Raw genomic sequence first — 18,063 nt, 5'->3', positions numbered from 1 at the left:
GCGCGGTCCCGTGAGTTTTGGGAAGATCAGTGGGTGGGCTGAGGAGCAGGCTGGGCTGGGGGAGGGCGTGGGTTGTGGATGGCCCCTAGCGCCGTGATTAGCGTGTGGATCAGGGAGGTTGCGTGGCGGTACAGAATCATCAGGACTTGCGGGAAGGTGGGACTCGGGAGATGAAAGGGGGTGTCCAGCAGGAGGCTGGTGAGTTGGGCTTTGTGGCTGAGTGTATGGGGGACCATTCCCATCTGGCGTTGGGGCCCAGAAGGATGAGCAGGACAGGGGCTAGGATGAGTCCAGCGTGGGACATGGTGTGGGTGAGGCGCCCAGGACTGGCCATTTGGGGGACAGGAGTGTGTCCGGAGCTCCCGAGAAGCCTGAGCTGAAGGGAAGGGAGATCCTGCTGCAGGCATCCCGGCCTGACCTGGAGGGAGAGGTGGGGAGAGAGAAGACGGAGGCAGCCTCACCCCACTTAAACCAGGAGACAGGATGTCTGGAGGTTGGAGTCAGCAACTCGTATTTATTAAGCTCCCAAGTTTAATCTCAGAACCATCTGAGGTACTGATTGTTAGTCATCCCCACTGGACAGATAGGGAGCAGCTCAGGACAGGGATGGCCCGGTCACAACAGGTCCCCAATGTGGCCTGGACCAGATGTCAGCCCCCCTTCTGCTGCACCCTCCACAGGAAGGAGGTGGCTCAGAGGTGCCCATGTCCGCCCTCTCCCAGGACACAGTTGGCCAGCGTTGAAGGCCAATGCTCCTTCACATTAGCGCATCCTAGTTGGGGGGCAGCTGAGGGAGGAGGCTGAGGGTTAGAAGAGGGAAGCCCAGGAGGGAGGAAGGCAAGCACTGGAAGGTTGGGCTGTGGCCCTGGCAGATCTTTTCCTCTTTGTGCCCTGGGCCCTAGGCCATGTCTCCACCAGCCACAGGTAATAGTGGAGGACTTCAACATAACCAGGAGGGACACTTGTTGCCCTGCTACTCGAGGTGAGCTCAGAGCAGGGTACAGCTGCAGCAACGGGTCTCCATGGCCACCAGCATCATCCTCAGGTTGCGTGGCGAGTAGGGTGGGTAGCGAATGGAGTAAATCTTCTCCATCCCTGGGCTGCGCAGCAGGCAGGAGCGGTGATGGGAGAAGGTGTCAAAGGAGAACTTGCCATGGTAGCTGCCCATGCCACTGGCACCTGTATAGTGGTACAGAACATGGCAGTCAGGCCCTCGGTGGTCAGCTGAGGTGACATCAGACAGATGTGGACTCTGCCAATCACACAGTGTGACCTGGGTGGGCTACCTTACCCCTTCCAAGTCTTGGCCTCCCCATCTATAAACTGCGCTCGCTCATCATGAGAGACTGTGGGTAAAGGGATTAGCCCTGAGCCAGGCACCAGCTCAGTAAACATTGGAGACACCAGCTGCTGTGCCAGGTGTTAGGGTAAGACAGGTAGCCAGTGGTCAAGAATGTGGATTTTGGAATGACTGTCCGGAGTTGGATCTCAGCTCTGAACCAGCTGTGTCACCTTGGGCAGGTGACTTTGCTTTGGTCTCCTCCTCTGTGACATGGGGTGACAGTGGTTCCCAATCCTAGAGTTGTGGGGTATTGGGCACATGTTCACACCCATGGACGCTGTAAGCGCTGTATTGTTATGCATCCTCAGTGTCTAAGCAGGGAGGCAACAAGGATGAGGCAGTTTCTGCACTGAGAAGTCCAGCGGACCCAACCTGGTGGAGTTGGGGGTAATCAGGGAGAGCTTCCTGGAGTAAGGCCCGAGGGATGTGCAGTTGACGAGATGAAGAAGGTGGGTGTAGGGAAGACTTGGTCAAAATTCAGAGAGCCTTGGAGGTGCTTGACCTGTGGCATGTTAGGATGAGGGCAGAGCTCAGTGTAGCTGGGACAGCAGGCAGGGAAGCCGTGAGAGGAGGCTAGAGCAGAACCCCACAGCCAGATCAGGAAGGGCCAGCCTCCAGAAGCTGTGTCAGGGGCCTGGGACTAGGGGCCTGGGAGCCCTGGGAGGTTTTCATTGGGAGTAGAAGGATTGGATTCACTCCCAGACAGACCCCCACATACTTATGTCAGTGCAAAGGCAGGTCTGGAAGGTTCCATCCAGACTGCAGAAGGGAGCAGGAGGGAGGTGCTGAGGCGCCATCCATCAAGCAAGGTAAGGACACAGGGCTCTGTTAGCACCTACCCACTCCTCCGAAAGGCAGGCTGGTGAGGATCATGTACATGAAGCCGTCGTTCCCGCAGAAGCTGCCGCTGCTGGTCCGGGCCAGCACCTGCTTGACCACCTGGGAAGAAGCAGCAGTGAGGCTGCATGGCTGGGCAGCAGGTCCCAGGGGCTCTGCCCAGCCCCCTTAGGGTCCCAGGGAGGGTCCAAGGACTCCCCGTGAGCGGAAGGGGATGGTGTGACAGGTGGAGGGAGTTGTGTGGCAGCCTGCCACCAAACTCCCCACTCAGAACACGTTTCCTGAGCACCTGCTCTGGTGTGCAGGGTGCTGGGGACAGATTCAGGCCCCAAGGGGAGTGGAAACCCAGCGTTTGCCTGGGGATATGCAGAGTGCAGGGCAGGTGCCAGGTAGTCAGGGAGGTGTCCCAGGAGAGGGATGTGATGTGCCTGCTGAGTCTTGAGGGGGACAGGAGTCATTCAGGCAGAGACGAAAAAGAGGGCTCCCAAGGCAGAGTGAAGGGCAGGTGGGGAGGCTGAGGGACAAGGAGGCGGGGTTAGGGGGACAGTGTGATGTGTAGCACAGGGAAGTCAGATGTGATCACGTGGTCAGATTGGATTTTAGAACTTGCCTTTGTTTGACTTAGACCTTTTCAATCTATAGGTTTATTTGAAGAATGAGGGGGGAAAGGATTAGTAGACATGAAATTGTGTATTTAGTTACAGTGTGTGGCCCTCAGATGACGCCTGTGTCAGGGCTTGTCTGATGGTGGGCAGAATAGACCCCCCATCATTGGGCTCAGAGGTCAGTTGAGACCAGCAGTGACCACAGAAGGAATCAGTGCTTGGAGAGGAGTAAGGGCGAGTCACCTGGGGGAGACGTGTGTCTCAGGTGTCGCTGCATCCTGGGACCAGGGCTGGGCAGTCAGGAAAGCTTGAAAGCCACTATGCCTGGTGACCCCTGTTCCCAAAACCGCATGTTGCACTTTCTAAAGTGAACATAATCCCGATAAACCAGGGCTCCTGGAGGAATGGCTGTGTGTAGGGCTGGGTGGAGAAAATACAATTCGAGCCTGAGGTGTCTTGTAGACCCGGAAAGGAAGGAGATGGAAACAGGATGGGCGGGTCTCAGACACGGCAGCTCCAGGTGAGGCTGAGAGACAGTCAACTAACAGGCCAAATGCACTGTGGGACCTTGGCTTGGATCCTGGGGCAGAAAGAAAAACTGGGGAAATCTGAATCAAGTCTGGAGTGTAGCTAACAGGGATGCGCACTGTCTGCTTCTCAGTCCTGATCAGTGTCAGGGCCCTTGACTGGGAACTGAGTGTGGGGTGCATGGTCCCTGGGCCATCTTTGTAACTTCCGTAAATCTTGTTATTCCAAAATAAAAAAGGTTATTTTAAAAAGCACTGTCTAGTCTGAGGGATCTCATGAGAGCTGGTTGAGGAGGGGAGATGTGTGCCGAGCTGCAGATGTTGGCCCTTGAGGCTCCGAGGCTGTCCCCAGGGGCTTGAGCAGAGCAGGGGGCTGGAGGCAAGGAGCCAGGAGTTGGGGAAGGGGACCAGGGTTCATTCTTGGCCTGTGTGTGCTGGTCATTTACTGTCCCCATTCTAGCCCCTGTGTGTTCCTTCCATGACCCAGGCACTGGAAGGGGACACTGCAGCCACCAAGCTGAGATGGATGCAGGGCTGACTGGGGGGGGGGGGGCACTGGACACAGGACAGTGTGGCCTAGATTGCAGGTTATGGGGGGCTGGCTGCTCCTGTGGGAAAGGGCAGAGACAGAACCAAGATTGCCGCCACCCAGGAAATCCTGTGACTTCTCAGAGGGGCCAGGATCCCCTGCCTCCCACTAGGTGCCTTGGTCCACTGCTGGCACCTGCCCCCACTTCCTTCTAGCCCCTGCCCGCCCGAGCCCCACCTGGCTGCTGTTGGAGAAGGCGTACAGGGCCAGGGGCTTCTCCCGACGGTTGATGAAGTCGATGGCCTCGTCCAGGCTCCTCACATTCATGATGGGCAGGATGGGCCCAAAGATCTCCTCCTGCATCACCGGCTCCGTCTCCTGCACGTCCACCAGCACCGTGGGGGCTGCTCGGGCACAGGGGACGGCTCAGCCCCAGGCATGGGGCCTCGGGCAGGGCCCAGGAACCCGGGGCTCCAGGCTCGGGAATGTTCTAGGGAAGAGAGTCTCCCCACAGCCCCTGAGAAGTAACCAGGAACCGGGGTCCAGAGAACCCCCAGCTTGTTCTTACAGTCTCGGGGTGACTGCATCTCAGACCCCTGGAGCCCAAGGTCCCAGGTCCCAGCCTGTTGGAGCAGCAGCGTCACCACTGGGTTGTGTGGCCCAGAGGCTGGGGCTGCTTTGTAAGGACAGCCCAGTGGGTGCTCAGGACAGAAATTGTGGGCTCACAGGACCTGGGATCCCGGCCTTGGTGCAGCAGATGGTGGTATAGAAGCTGGGAACCTGAGCACCTGGGAGCTGTGGGGACCCAGCTCAGAATCCAGGGCTTGGACCAGAGTGGAGTCATGGGGCCACAGGCTCAGGCCACAGTAACGTGGCATTAGTGCCCCAGAATCGTGGCACCAGAGCGGTGGACCCAGCTAGGCTCCACCAGTGGGGCTGTGGGAACCTCAGGGCCCAGCTTGGCCTCCAGCATGGAGGGCCTTAGCCTGGGGGTCCTGTGGTCGGGAGAGCTGGACTCACCAATGTAGCGGTCGCTCTCCTCACTCTGGCCCCCGATGGCCACGCGGCCACAGCCCAGCAGGCCCCGGAGCCGCTGGAAGTGCTTCTCATTGATGATGCGGCCCAGGTCTGGGGAGCTCCTGGGGTCTTCGCCGTAGAAGCGGGTGATGGCGCTCTGCAGGGCGGGCACCAGCCGCTCCTGCACCTCGGGGCTGCACAGGATGTAGTCGGGGGCCACGCAGGTCTGGCCAGCGTTGAAGTAGCGGAACAAGGCCACGCGGTTGGCCACGATCTGGGGGTCGCAGTTGTCGTCCACATAGCAGGGGTTCTTGCCCCCCAGCTCCAGTGTGACGGGCGTCAGGTGCTTGGCGGCTGCGGCCATGACAATCTTGCCAACTCGAGGGCTCCCTATGCATGAAAAAAACCCAGAGTCACCTTCATTCACCTGGACCTGGTGGGATGGGGTTGGCCTGGGGACTGGGACCCCTCAGCAGGGTTCACTTCCCGCCCTGTGCCTCCTAGGTGACTAGGTTGAGTCAGGCTCTCCCTTGCCAGTCACAGTACCAGTGGGACCTGCTGCATGTCCCCCTCCCCGCCACACGCTCTCCCTGCTTCAGATCCTTGGCTCACCCTGGAGGCATCTCTTTCATATGCTGCCCGAACCCCTTGCCACCTCTGGAAGCTCCTCTAGAGCCCTGGGGCTAGGTGAAGGCCTCACCCCTCCCATCCTGCATGCCCCGCTGCCCAGCCACCCGCAGCAGGCTCCTCACCCGTGAAGAAGATGTAGTCGAACTTGTGTTCCAGCAGCTGCCCCGTCTCCTCGGGGCCGCCCAGCACCACGGCAAAGCAGCTCTATAAGGAGGGACAGGCCAAGGGCTCCCCCTGGGACCCCAGCCCAGGAGCTCCGAGGGCAGCCTCCCTGCCTGGGACAGCTCCCTCCATGCCTGGCCTGACTCAGGTCTGCCAGAGCTGGAGGTGGGCTGGGTGGGTGTGAGGTGGGGAGCAGGTCTGGGGCCTGGCAGCGTTGGTGGGAAGGCTGAGGCCATGGTTGGGGGCATAGGGACCCCCAGGAGACAGGTACCCGCAGGAGACAGGCTCCTCAGATCACTGCTGTGGTTGCCACCCCCCTGTGTTACTAGGAGGGAAACTAAAGCTGAGAAAGGTGGTGACTTGGCCATGCCGCAGCCCACAGGAGGGAGTGAGGTTGGAAGTTGGTCCCGCCCAGCCCGCGGGGGCCTCTGCCTCTGCTCACCTGGTCCAGGTATCGGGGCAGCACCTCGGCCAGGACCTTCTCCGTGTTCTTGCTGATCTCTGAGGGCTTCAACACCACGCAGTTCCCTGCAGGGCAGGGCAGAGAGGGCCAGAGCTGGGAGAGGGGAGCCATGCCATGTCTCCACTCACTCCTCACACCTGCGGGACAGGTGTCGGCCTCTCTTCTCTCCACCTTCAGGTGAAGAATCCGGCTGAGAGGTGACATGAAGGGCCCAGGGCCACACAGTGTGGTGATGGTGAGCCAGATGCCAGCGAGACTCTCTTAGCCACCTGGTGCCACCCACTCCTCCCTGGCTCTGTGGGCTCCATGAGGCCGGGTGGAAGGTGGAGGCTCGGCTCTCACCTGCAGCCAGGGCACCCACCAGAGGCACCAGGGTCAGGTTCAGGGGGTAGTTCCAGGGGGCGATGATGAGCACTAGACCCAAGGGCTCCTTCCGGATGAAGGCGGAGTCCAGCTGCGTGGCCTGCAGGGGGCCCAGCGCGGTGGTGAGTGGTGGGGGCTGAGACCCCAGCCCCTCAGCGCCACCCTCCACCCCAGAGGCTGCCCGGCAGGAGCCCCGCCCCCCAGGCCCTCGTGCCTGCCCCTCCCCCTCCCCAAGCTGCTCACCAGGTTCTTGGGCACTCGCTCATCCTTCATCCAGGCCCGCAGGTTCCTGAGGGCCAAGTTTATCTCCCCCTGGCTGATGCTGATCTCGGACACCTCTGACTCAAAGGCCGACTGCGGGGAGGGGCAGGGGCAGGGCCAGGGCCCAGGGCAGGGGTCAGCAGGTGGCCAGAGCCCCAGGGAGGGCACAGCCACTAGGCAAGGCCTGCTCTTATTTGCTCATTCAGTCATCCTCTCATGTTCGATGAGAGCTTATGGTGCGCAGTTGCTGTTCTTGAGCCAAGGATGCAGCAGTGGCCGAAACAGACAGAAAACCTGCCCTGTGGAGCTGCCATTGCAGGGGACAGTCAACGTGATAATGACAACACTGACTGTAACATTAGCATGAGACAGTGCAATGGATAGAGACTGCTGGAGTGTGTGTGTGAGTGTGAGCAAGCGTGTGTGTGCATGCGAGGGCACGCGTGGTGTGTGTAAGAGTGAGTGTGTGAATGTGCAAGTGTATGTATGTGTTTGCTCTCTTTTATACAAGATGGTTAGTGCCAGGCTCTGGGATAAGGTTACATTTGTGCAGTGAAAAAAGGGGGGGAGGGAGCCCATGAATATACGGAGGCAGAATATTCTAGGCAGTGGTGCCAGCACATGCAAAGGCCCTGAGGTGGGCACAGGGCCTGCTATGTCCCTGATTAGCCAGGAGCAGAGTGGGCAAGGTGATGGGGCCACACAGCCGGGGTGAGGACTGTCAAGCAGAGTAGGCACAGGATTGAGCTTAAATTTTAACAGGATTGTTTGTGTCCCACTGTGGCCTGCTGTGTAGATATCAGTCTTCAGGGGACACTGGGGACAGGCATCCTGGGATAAATGCCATCAGTTCCCACAGCCTAGGAGCCAGGCATCACTGTTGGATTTCCAGGGCAGGAGGGAGGAGGGAAATCGGTAGGGACATTGTCCTGATCTTGGTCTCCACATGCCTGTCCCACCCCCTCCAGGAAGGTAAGAGACCCAGGCAGCATGAGGCCCATGGTTGGGGACACCAGAGCCACGTTGTCCTGATGCCTGAGACCTGGTCATCACAGCATAAGCCCTCCCCCACTAGAGGGCAGGGCAATGGTCCAAGGGTGCTGGGACGGTTTGAGCGTGAACTGAAGCCAAAGACTGGGATGCCCTGCTCAAGGTCACTCAGCAAGCCATTGGCAAGGCCAGGGCCAGAGCTGAGCCCTGAGAGAAAGGGTGCTGGGACCTTGGGGGAGGGAGCCACACCCACCAGCGCTCCCAGGAGCTTCGAGCGGTTGGAGCCTGCTTTCCCTCCCCCTGTGTGCTCAGCCCCTGCTCCTGCCCAGCAAGCTGTGGCCTGACCACTGCACCTGGTGAGTCACCTATGGCCCTAGTGAGATTTGGGCTGGTTTAAGGACAGTCTGGACCCACCTGAAAGCCGTAATTTTGGAAGAATGGGCTGTTTTGAGCTAGGGCTGTGTGTTCTCTCTGAGCTGCCTCTGGGGGTGACTGAGTGTGGCCACCCCACCTGAAAGGCCCGTTGGGGTTAAATGAAAGGATTCATGCAGACAGAGCAGGGCAGGTGCCACATGCTGGGAGGACTGGGGACGAGTTTGCAAAACCAGAAGGAGGGACTGGATAGATTTTCTGGGCCACTGCTCCTTTTGTGGGGCTGGGTTCCTGGCACCTTGAGGAGCTGGGATGGGAGGTGGAATGAAACCTGAGCCTGAAGGAGAAAAGGGACCAGACACAGTTGGCTCAGGTCTCCCGTGGAAGGGCAGCTGGGCCAGCAGGTGAATGGTGGCAGAGGCTCAGTGGGGGTGCCACTCCCCACAGGGAGGCAAAGCCAGCCCCTCGAACTGGGGAGAGCAAAGGAGAATGGTCGGAAGCTCTGGTTTCATAAATGGGACAACAGATAATTCCAGAAAGGGCTGATGGGAGGGCTTGGGTGTCACCTGGCTCCGACAGTGGTAGAGAAGGTATGGGGACACTGAGAAAGGGAGCAGGTGTTACCAGGAGGCCATATCCTCAGGACAAATCTTCATCACCAGCCTTTGCTACCCTGTGGAATGGGGGCACCTCATCCACGACTCCAGGTGCTATGAGGCACTAGTGTTGAAGTTTGTGACTGTTCCAGGGACAGGGCAGGCATTTGGCTGGGAGCCTTTGGATAGGGCGGGTCCCGGGGAGCCGGGGAGGCTGCTGAGGGACCCCTGACCCTGAGTGGAGACGCTGACCCACTGGAAAAGTGGGGGAAGGGAGGGGCAGCTTGTGGCTGGCTGACCCTGGAGGGGCTGACCCGCAGGCCCAGCGCAGCAAGGGGTGGACCCCAGGCGTCAATGTAGAGTCCCGTGTGTGGGCTCAGGAGGCCCTAGGCCCTTCCCAGGACACGCTCAGGGCTCAGGGCTAAGATAAGCTCAGTACTCAACACAAGCCAACATGGGACTGTTCCTGTCCCCTGGGAACAGGAGGTGACCACAAAGGCTGGCCAGCAGCCGACATGCACTGTGGGCCCCTCCCAGTTGTTAAGTATCAAAATAGCACCTCGCCAGTGGACAAAGAGCCCCAGGCCTGGCCTCCGAGGCTCCAGGTGGAGAGGGGTGGATGGGACAAAAGGAAGGGTCTGGACACTGTGGCTTTGCATAGGAGACATTTTTCCAGAGGACCTGCTGGACAGCGTCCAGGGGCAGCCAGCAGGAGGGTCCTGTCAGCTGAGGAGGTGGGGGGCTGCTACGGGAAAGTGCGTTTCTGGGAGTCCTGCCACGGCTGCTGCTGGAATTGGGAGGGGCTGAGCCCCCGGCTTCCAGGGTTTGCACAGAGGCCGTGATGTCCACTGTACCAAGGGAAGTGAAGTCCCTCAGCCTGTGAGGTCCTGCATAGTGTGGCCTGCCTCTCTGTACCTCGTCTTTTGTATATCTCTCCTCCCATTCCAGCCATGCTGGCCTCCTTGCTGCTCCTCAAGCATAAACACAGCAAGCACCTCCTGCCCCAGGGCCTTTGCACATGCTGTGCCTGCTGCTGTTTCCCCCAGTATCCATGTGGACCCTTCCCCCTCCTCCTTTATATCTCTGCTTAGATGCCACCGTCTCAGAGAAACCTTCCCTGATCCCCAATACAAAGCAGCGCCCTGATCCTGGCCGTCTCTCGCTCCTTTCACACCAGGAGTCTCTCCATTGCACTTACTACCATCAACATGCAATGTGATTACTTATTTACTGTCATGTTTTTTCAGAAGGCCAGCTTGCTGGGCACAGGGACTTTGTTTTATTTTCTGTTGCATCCCCAGATCCCAGAACAGTACCTGGTACACAGTAGGTGCTCAATAAATGGTTGAGTAAAGGAAGAAATGAATGAATGGAGAAGAGTGGGTTATGGCACAGGGCAGGGACTGGACTTGGACAGGCTTTAGGTTTCATTTCATGGCGGATGCAGCTGTCCCCATGCCCAGCCCAGCCTCCCCACCCCTGCCCACCTCCTGCCACTCTTCACCTTGTGCAGGTCCTGCGCCAGCGCCTCTTGCAGAAGCTGCTTGTTGTCCTGCAGGAAGCGGCCCAGGCCCCTGAGCTGGGCGGCCCGGAACTCCGCAGGCCGCGTCCGCCCCGAGCTGAAGGCCTCCCGCAGCCGCTGCAGCGTGTCCTCGAAGGGGTCCATCCTGCGGGGGGAGTGGGAGCGTGGGCTGGGGCTCCCCACCTTCTGGACACCCCGTCACTCCTGCCTGCACCCATGTGAGCTCACAGACACCCTCGCTGGGACTCACGTGTAACCCCAGAGGGCCAGGGCTAGCCATGTTTACACATACACAAACACGTACACACACAAACACACACACACACATCACACACACACCAACACACCCACAGACAACTCCCCTTGGCTAGTGGCAGGCGAGCCCAGGACCCTGAAGACTGGTGTGGGCTCGGGGACAGCTAGTCCACAGCCCCTAAGGGTGGCCAGGCAGCTGGGGACCAAAGAGAAATTAGCCGAGCCATGGCCCCACCCCTTTCTGGTGCCCCTCCTGGAGACAGGGCGGCCTCACCTGCCAAGCCTTCAGTAACTAGGAGGAGTTTGATAAGGAGAGGGACAGTCCACCAACCGCCACCATGGCCACCACTTGAGGACATTCCAGACACAGAATGCTTTGTCCCCACACCCTGCCCCCAGCCGGGAGGCCAGGCAGGCTGGCATGGCGCAGAGGGCTGGGTAACAGAGAGCAGTGGCCTCCTCTCCCCATTCCCCAGCTCCCCAACATGACAGGGCCCTGCTGCCCACCCCAGCCTGGGCCGGCACTGTGTTGGAGGAGCAGGGAACAGTGGGGACAAGGGGTTAAGGGGCAGTTGTGCCTCCATGCTGCCATCAGCCAGGGCTGACAAGTGGGGTGGGGGCCCCACATCCCCCAGGCCCCCACCTGTTTACTTGAAACTCAACAGAGGCATGCTTTGACGCATCCACTCTGTCGCCTGGAGCCAAGGACCTGTGGGAACCCTTTCCTCCTGCCCTTTCTGACTTTCTTCTTTTCAGGTCTCAACTTACCTGCTGCCTCCTTCAGGCAGCTCACCCTGGTTACTCCCTCACACATACTCCCACAGTGGCCCCTTGGCTCTGCTCCCACTGCAATGGGTGACACTGTAATAAATACCTGGCTTCATCCTACCCATCTCCCCGGATCTTCTCCTCGCCCCCCCCCCACTCACTCCCCCCACTGGACTGGGAGGCAGACTCCTCGTGGTCTACTTAACTCAGCACTGGGGTCCTAGCACCCCACTCTCCTCCTCTGTTAGGGGTAGTGGGAGCACCCACCAGCTGACCCAGTGTTTATCAGGGTGAGTCCAGGCTGGCATCAGTGCCTCCAAGGCTGCTAGCCACTGTCACCGTAGTCCTCAGTTTTCTGGAAGGCTCCATGGCCCTGAGGGCCCAGCCTGCTTCAGCCAACAGGATGGCCTGGCCCAACCAGTCTCTGCTGAGAGCCTGGCTGGAGCCCTCTCTGTCCCCTGGGTGTGACGGGGCCAAGCTGACCCCACACGCCCCCTGCTCTGGTCAGGAAAAGCTGGGCAGTTCCCCCGGGCACCATGACCCTTAGAGAGGGTAGCAGTGCGACAGAGGGGGGGACCTTCTCAGAGCCCCTCTCGGCCCCAGGCTCGACCCTTTTCCTGGGAGAAGAACACCCTGGCTGGTGCTGAGACCCAAGAGCAAGAGCCCTGCCGGCCTCTGGACCCGCCACCTGGGCTTGTCCCCTGCCTCTTAATGGCCTGACCTTGGGCAAGTCACTCGCCCTCTCTCTGCCTGTTTCCTTGCCTGTAAGGCGGGGAGGATCCTGCACTTGCTGTCGCCCAGAGGACTGACGGACCACAAAGCCACATAAAGCATTCACACAGGTGCACACGGTGCTCAGTGAAGCCGCTGGGTGTTCTCACTCGGAGCCCCTCCCCCAGCCCTCTGTCCAGCGCTCTCTCGGCCTTCTGATGGGTGCTGAGGGCACAGCACCCCACCCTTGCCTGCCTCCCAGGGTTGTCTGCACTTTCCTTGGTCTCTGCAGAACCTACAACAATGTAAGGCACTGCGGAGCAAGGAGGGGAGTGGGAGCTCTGTGGGGTGCAGGTCTACATGGAAACTTCCAGCAGCCTCTCCTGGCAACACTGCAGCAAACTCACCCAATATTGTCCCCTGCTGGTTAGTCACTGTGGGGGGAGGAGGGGGCAAGAGCTGCCCGCTGAGGAACGTAGAGCTAGGCCCAACCCAGGCAAACGGAGAGGCCAAGGCCACCTTCCACTAGGGGCCTGGGGTACCCTGGGCCTGCAATCTTGCAAAGGACCCACAAATTAGGGGGTTCCTGCATCATGCAGGGCTGGGGCTCCCTGAGTCCTCCCACCCCCCACCCCGGGTGCGTCTGAGCCGCCTAAGTTCCTAAGACAGTCAGGTTCCATTGCCCCCACCCGGGTGACTCGCTGGACCACCAGGACAGCAGGGGGGGGCATGAAGACCGTGGCAAAGGAGCAAGGGGCCTGCCCAGGCCACCCGGCTTCTTCACCCTGAAAATCCAGAATCTGGAGGAAGAGAGGGCTGCCCGCCCCACACCCCACCACCCGCCCCGCACAGGCGAGCAGAGGACACCTCTGGGCCTCCTGAACTGCGACCCGGGGCCGGCGGGCAGTGGGGTGTGGCACCCAGCGAGGGTGGGAAAGTGTGTTGTTTGTGCCCTGCTCCCTTGGCCTCTGCCTCCTCACTGTTCCTGACGGTCCCCACTCTGCTCCGCTTCTTGCCTCACCCGGCCGAGCCACTGAGGTCCCAGGGCTGGCAGGCCAGAGGTCTGGGGGCACGGACCCCCACGGTGGACCGAGGTGGTCCCGGCTACAACCACCGGCTCGGCCGGTTCTTTTCAGGACCTGCTGCTTCTGGAGGTGAGCGGGGTGGGCCAGGAGTTGCTAAGTCATTTGATGGTGTCAAGGGACAGGCCTGTATCCTTGGCCTGGGACCTGGGGAGGGCCAAGCAGGTCCCCTCAAGGCCATAAGCCTGGGGGTTCCTCTATTAAGAGCAACCAGGTGCTCGCTGTGCCAGGCCCTGAGCCAGTGTGGGTACAGCTGGAGCCCGGTGTCCCTGAAGGAAGCTGAGGCCCAGAAAGGTCACATGGACTTGAGGAGGGGCACAGATGGCTGGGCTCTCAGGCCTGCTGGCCCCAAGGCACCATCAAGAATCTACTTCCGAGCCCACCCCCAACCTCTGCGCAGTCCCTCGTCTTCCTGCCTTGGTTTTCTCACCAGAGGCTTTCTGAGAGCACCTTCCGCGTATGATGTGTCAGGGGCCCAGGGACCTGGGCTTGAGCGCTGCAGCTCCATTTATCAGCTCGGAGGCCTTGGGCAGGTGGCGCAGCCTCTCTGTGGCTCACTTTCCCCATCTGTGAAATGGGCGTGGCACCTGTAGCTGCCCTGGGTGCTGCTGGGAGACTGTGGACCACACTCTGCCAGGCCGGGCTGTGAATGCTCAGTGACGATGTCTCCGAGGGACTGTATTCAGATTGTGAAAGACGCAGGGGGTTCCGGGGAGGAGACATTGGGGAGCCCGAGGAGAACTGAACCCAGTGAACACCAGGGAGGCAAGGACTTCAACCTGTGACCCGGGTCGGGGCAGGGATCTTTCCCAGGAGCTGGGAAAGATGACAGAGGTAAGCGTGGTGGCCTGAGGGCCTGGGGACGCCCCTCAGCTGACAGAAGTGGAGGTCACAGGGCCACCTGAAAGGTCCCCATACTCTAGTGTGTCCAATCTGATCTCCGCCCTGGACCCTTAACCTGGATTTCTACAAGGTCCCCAGAAGCTCTGGCAGCTGCCCCATCCCTGAGGGCCGTGGGGAGCTGGGGACCAACCCCAGCCCCACCCCACAGAGAGGCCTGCCTCGGCTCCCTTGCCCACAAAGCCTCTGGACGATCAGTTCCTCCTCAAGGCAGGGCAGCCTCGCTGCTCCCTCCCCCCTGGAGCCTGGCGGAGTCTGCTCCGAGAACACGACCTCCTCCGGATTCCTCCCTGCAGGCCCTGGCCCGGCTCCAGGCTCTTGCAGCGCCCAGGAAACGTGTGTTGCTAAATGGATGCTTGACTCCACCCCCCCCCCAAGATGAGCTGTTCTTCCTCCTGGGGCCACCAGGTCTAGAGTTGGGGCCCTGGGCTCCCTTACAGGGTGTGTAACCCCAGTGAGAGGAAGGCTGGCGGCCCAGCTCAGACAGAACGAGGGTGCCGCTGGCTGCCTGGCTCAGGGGCTCCCGGGCCTCTCCTCGGTCTCCCTCTCCCACTCCTTGGGTCTCATCAAAGGGAAGTCCCTCCTTTCCCTTTCTCCCCAAGCAGGCAGGGGAGCTCTGAGGACAAAGCCAGTCTGTGTATGTGGCCAGAGTGGCCCTGCCTGCCTGGACAGCCCGCAGCCCCGGGTCCTGAGCCAGCCCGCCAGCCAGGTCCCCAGCTCTGACCGCGCGCTGCTGTCCCCCAGCCTCCCCAGGATGCCGTACCTGAGGCTCTGCCAGGCGGCCTTTCCTCCTGGTGTCCGGCTCCACTAGCCAGCGCCCTGCCCTGTGTTATGAAATGTCCAGGGCTGGGCCGGCCCCTGGGGCGGGGCTGCCTGGCCTGGTGCCTGGGCTGAGATTCCCCACCACCTCCCTCAGCGAGCCGGAGACACTGTTCAGTGCTGTGACCCCCGCTGGACCTCCGAGCTACATCCAGCCCAACAGAGGTTGCCTCCCCTGAGTCCCCTCAGAGACTCTCATGGGCCCTCCGCCAGCCCCAGGCACGCTGGTTGAGAACAGACCCCTGCCAGTCTCCAGGCAGGCAGTCCCCTCCCAGGCTGGGACCATCCGGCCGCGGGGCCCCCAGCCATCCGGGCCTGTCCTACCTAACCCCTTAGCGCTGCCCGGAGCCCCGTCACCTGCCACTGCTTCACTTGGTTCCCTTAATGAACCGGGATGTGGTGGCAGAGCTGCCCGCCTCTTGCTTCGGTCTCTCGGCCCCAGGGGGCTCTGGGCTAGGGGTCCAGCCCGAGAAGGAGGAAAGACCAAGGCGGTGGCCCTGGGAATGATGGGGTGCAGTGGGGCCCAGGGGCCTGGAATAGCAGGAGAACCCTGCCCCCCACCCCCCTGCCCCCCGGTTCACCTGAATCTCAGTTTCCCTTCCGCAGAATGAAGAGGGCAGGTCCAGAGATGGCTGGAGTCAGGAGCACGATCTCGGGCCCAGGCCCTTGGGTGTCCGTGTCAATCAGCACCACCTTGTCTGGCACCTACTCCCGAAGCCTGTCCCCGGCATCCTGACATTTACAATGAGGAAATGGAGTCCCAGAGAGGGGACAGGACTTGACCGTGGCGGGGCTGGGACCCACACTGGAAGCTTGTTTCTATGAGCAGGGGCTCGTTCATTCCCAGCCGTCCCCTCCCAACTCCCTGGGAAGAGCACCGCCCTCCGCCCTCTAGGGCAGCTGTCACGATTATATGTATCACCATGGTGGCTCCTGGGTTCTCGCTCCTCAGGTGCCTGAGCGATGCCAGGGAGACCTGTCCTTTGCCTCCCTGGCCCCCACCCCGTCACACCTGTCGGAGGAGCCAACACAAAGCGGGGAGATTCCCGAGCAGCTGCTGGTGTCAGACAGGAGATGATTAGGTTACAGGTGTGGGGGCAGGAGCATCCTTTGTGCCATCACCTGGTGCCTGCTACCATTGGCCCTCTGCCACTGTCCCCATTGCCCCTTTGCCTTGGTGCCCCCGGGTCTGCCTGGGATCCTGGCCTGGGACCTGCGGGCCGCCCAGGGCCCTGGGAGAAGCTCCTCACCACCCCCACCCTCTCCGCTCCCCCTGCCTACCTGGGAGGGCAGGAGAGGCCTCCTGGCCCACACCTGCTCTGGCGGCCCCTGGAGGCTTCAGCCACTTGGGGCAGGGGTTAGGGGCTGCAGAGGCCCCGATCCTCAGTGTGGGATGCAGCCCCCAGCCACTGCCTGTCACGTGGCTCAGCATGTGACAGCCCAGTCCTGCTGTCTGGAGCTGAGCCAGGCAGAGGCAGAGGCAGAGCTGGTTCCAGATGGGGCTGGGCTAGAGTTGAGCCTGGCAGCCCTAGGCCCAGAGAGAGACAGCCACTGGTCTAAGGCCACACAGTGAATCAGGGACCCACCTGGGGAGGTACTGGTGAGTGGGAGGGGTGCTACAGGATCTGAAGGGCCCCTTCCTGGCCAGGGATTCCCCCTGCTGGGGCTACTCTTGAACTTGTCAGGAATTCAAGAACCTCCTGAAAGGTCCCCGAAGAGACTCGACCTCCTGGCACAGGGGTCCTAACTGGGTCTGGCGGGCACTGTTTCTTGGGGAGGAATAAGGGCCAGTCCTTTCCCCTCTCTGGGTTGGATGCCTCTGTCACAGATGAGACAATAGGCTCAGAGAGATGCGGTGACCAGGCCAGGGCCACACAGTCAGAGGGACTGGTGAGGATTCTAGCCCAGCCAGATGAGATGTCCTGTCCCTTGTTTAGGAGCTGGGGGGTGGGGAGGTCACCCCTCTTCCTGAGAGCCTCCAGTCTCAGCTGAAAGCAGCAGCCACCGTTTCCTGGACACCTGGGTGCCAGGCGCTGGGCAGGGTCCAGCTTGGGGTCTCCCCACAGCCTGTGATGACGATAGTCCCCACAGCATTTAGTTTTAAAAAGTGGTGAAGATCTGCTCCGGTGCAGGAAAGTGGTGTCAGTGAGTGCGCAGCGGGCCCAGCATGTGCCTACTGGGGACATGATGCAGGGTGACACGCGTTGGCTTCTCCACATCCCAGGAGCTGTTGTTTCAGGGTGTTTGAATTGGGAGTAACACTGGTCTCTCCTGTTTGCTTTCCTGTTTGCTTTTCTCTTATTTCACAATGAGAACAAAAGATAAAATCTATTATAGAGAAAATCATTTGAAAACAGTGAGGGAGGTGAGGCTGTTCATTCCTGGGGGTGTGACCGTGAGTGTTATCTGGTCCCCCAATGCCAGCTCACAGGCAGTCCCGGGCTGGGGGGTGAAAGGGAGGAAAGCAGTGTCCTTAGCCTCCAGAGAGTCAGGGTCACCCAGGGGCCTGGTCTGTGGGTACTGGATCCTGAAGGAGCCAAACCACACCCACAGGCCTCCAGGAAGAAATCCCGTGGCTTCACCCCCATCTTCCAGCAGTGCCTCCCAGTGCCTCCCAGTGCCTCCCAGTGCCTCCCAGTGGCTGATCCAGTCAGGGAGCCTGTTGCTCAGGTAACTGAAAGCTCTTATCTCAGGAGCAGTTTGCCAGTCCCATTCAAACGCCTTGTCTGGACTGCTCTGGTCATGTTTTTTCTTGCTAATGGACAGAGATTCTGAGCATCAGCAGGTTTTAGAGCCTTGGGTTGGAAGCACCTGCCTCTCAAACTCACCTGGTGTCACTGAACAGAACACTAGGAAGACCGAAATGACAAGTTAGTTCTTAATCCTTGGAACATCATGCTTGTATTCCTTGTGTCGGTCCCTTTAAAAAATTGGATTTTTTTGACATTTAGATTGCGTGCGTGTAAGGTTAGAATAGAATCATTGACCATTGTGCCACAATGTCAGGTTTTGTAACAAGCTACCAGAAAAACGTTCTGAAGCGAATTGATTTTAATAAAGCAATTTAAAACTAAACGTTACGAACAGAGCACAGGAGTCCATGTGTAACAAGGACTTTGAGTTAAATAATTCTGGCACCATCACTGTAATCTCTTTTTCAGGCATGGACAGTGACCTTGGAGAGAGAAACACGAATGCTATGGAAAGTCAGCCCATAAGAAGTAGCTACTATCAGCTGGGCAAGTACCTCCCCATCAGCTGGTGGGGAGGGTGTGGGAGACATTTGGACACGCTGGCACTGGTGGGCCTTCT

General features: G+C 59.9%; 1 protein-coding gene across 8 annotated transcripts; it reads right to left on the bottom strand.

Moving 5' to 3' along the window:
• Positions 1–500: 500 nt before the first annotated feature.
• ALDH3B1 (aldehyde dehydrogenase 3 family member B1) lies at positions 501–16,178 on the bottom strand. 8 transcript variants are annotated; one of them, XM_081153048.1, is made up of 11 exons: positions 16,033–16,171; positions 15,333–15,483; positions 10,199–10,361; positions 6,719–6,829; positions 6,455–6,575; positions 6,092–6,177; positions 5,610–5,691; positions 4,861–5,247; positions 4,078–4,244; positions 2,182–2,281; positions 501–1,179 (listed from the first exon to the last, which is right to left on the bottom strand). In XM_081153048.1, the coding sequence occupies exons 3-11, from the start codon at positions 10,358–10,360 to the stop codon at positions 989–991; spliced, it is 1,407 nt and encodes a 468-aa protein (XP_081009174.1). In that variant the 5' UTR covers position 10,361; positions 15,333–15,483; positions 16,033–16,171; the 3' UTR covers positions 501–988. The 8 variants fall into 8 exon arrangements, with proteins under 8 accessions (XP_081009174.1, XP_081009177.1, XP_081009176.1 ...); XM_081153051.1 differs by lacking the exon at positions 16,033–16,171 and adding an exon at positions 13,463–13,708 and having other exon boundaries at positions 15,333–15,424; XM_081153050.1 differs by lacking the exon at positions 15,333–15,483 and having other exon boundaries at positions 16,033–16,071.
• Between the last annotated feature and the right edge of the window lie 1,885 nt (positions 16,179–18,063).

The sequence above is a fragment of the Miniopterus schreibersii genome, assembly GCF_964146895.1.
Source record: "Miniopterus schreibersii genome assembly, chromosome: 12".
Classification (NCBI taxonomy): domain Eukaryota; kingdom Metazoa; phylum Chordata; class Mammalia; order Chiroptera; family Miniopteridae; genus Miniopterus; species Miniopterus schreibersii.
This window is presented reverse-complemented; position numbering and strand designations above follow the sequence as displayed.

What these genes read in the sequence shown, in the direction of transcription:
- ALDH3B1 (XM_081153051.1), bottom strand. Translation starts at nt 13,599, where the DNA reads ATGGGGAAAGTGAGCCACAGAGAGGCTGCGCCACCTGCCCAAGGCCTC. An exon ending in CCTTCTCCAACAGCAGCCAG is followed by an intron (nt 2,282 to 4,077) that starts GTGGGGCTCGGG and finishes GCTTCTTCCCAG; the next exon opens with GTGGTCAAGCAGGTGCTGGC. An exon ending in CCTGCCTTTCGGAGGAGTGG is followed by an intron (nt 1,180 to 2,181) that starts GTAGGTGCTAAC and finishes ACCACTATACAG; the next exon opens with GTGCCAGTGGCATGGGCAGC.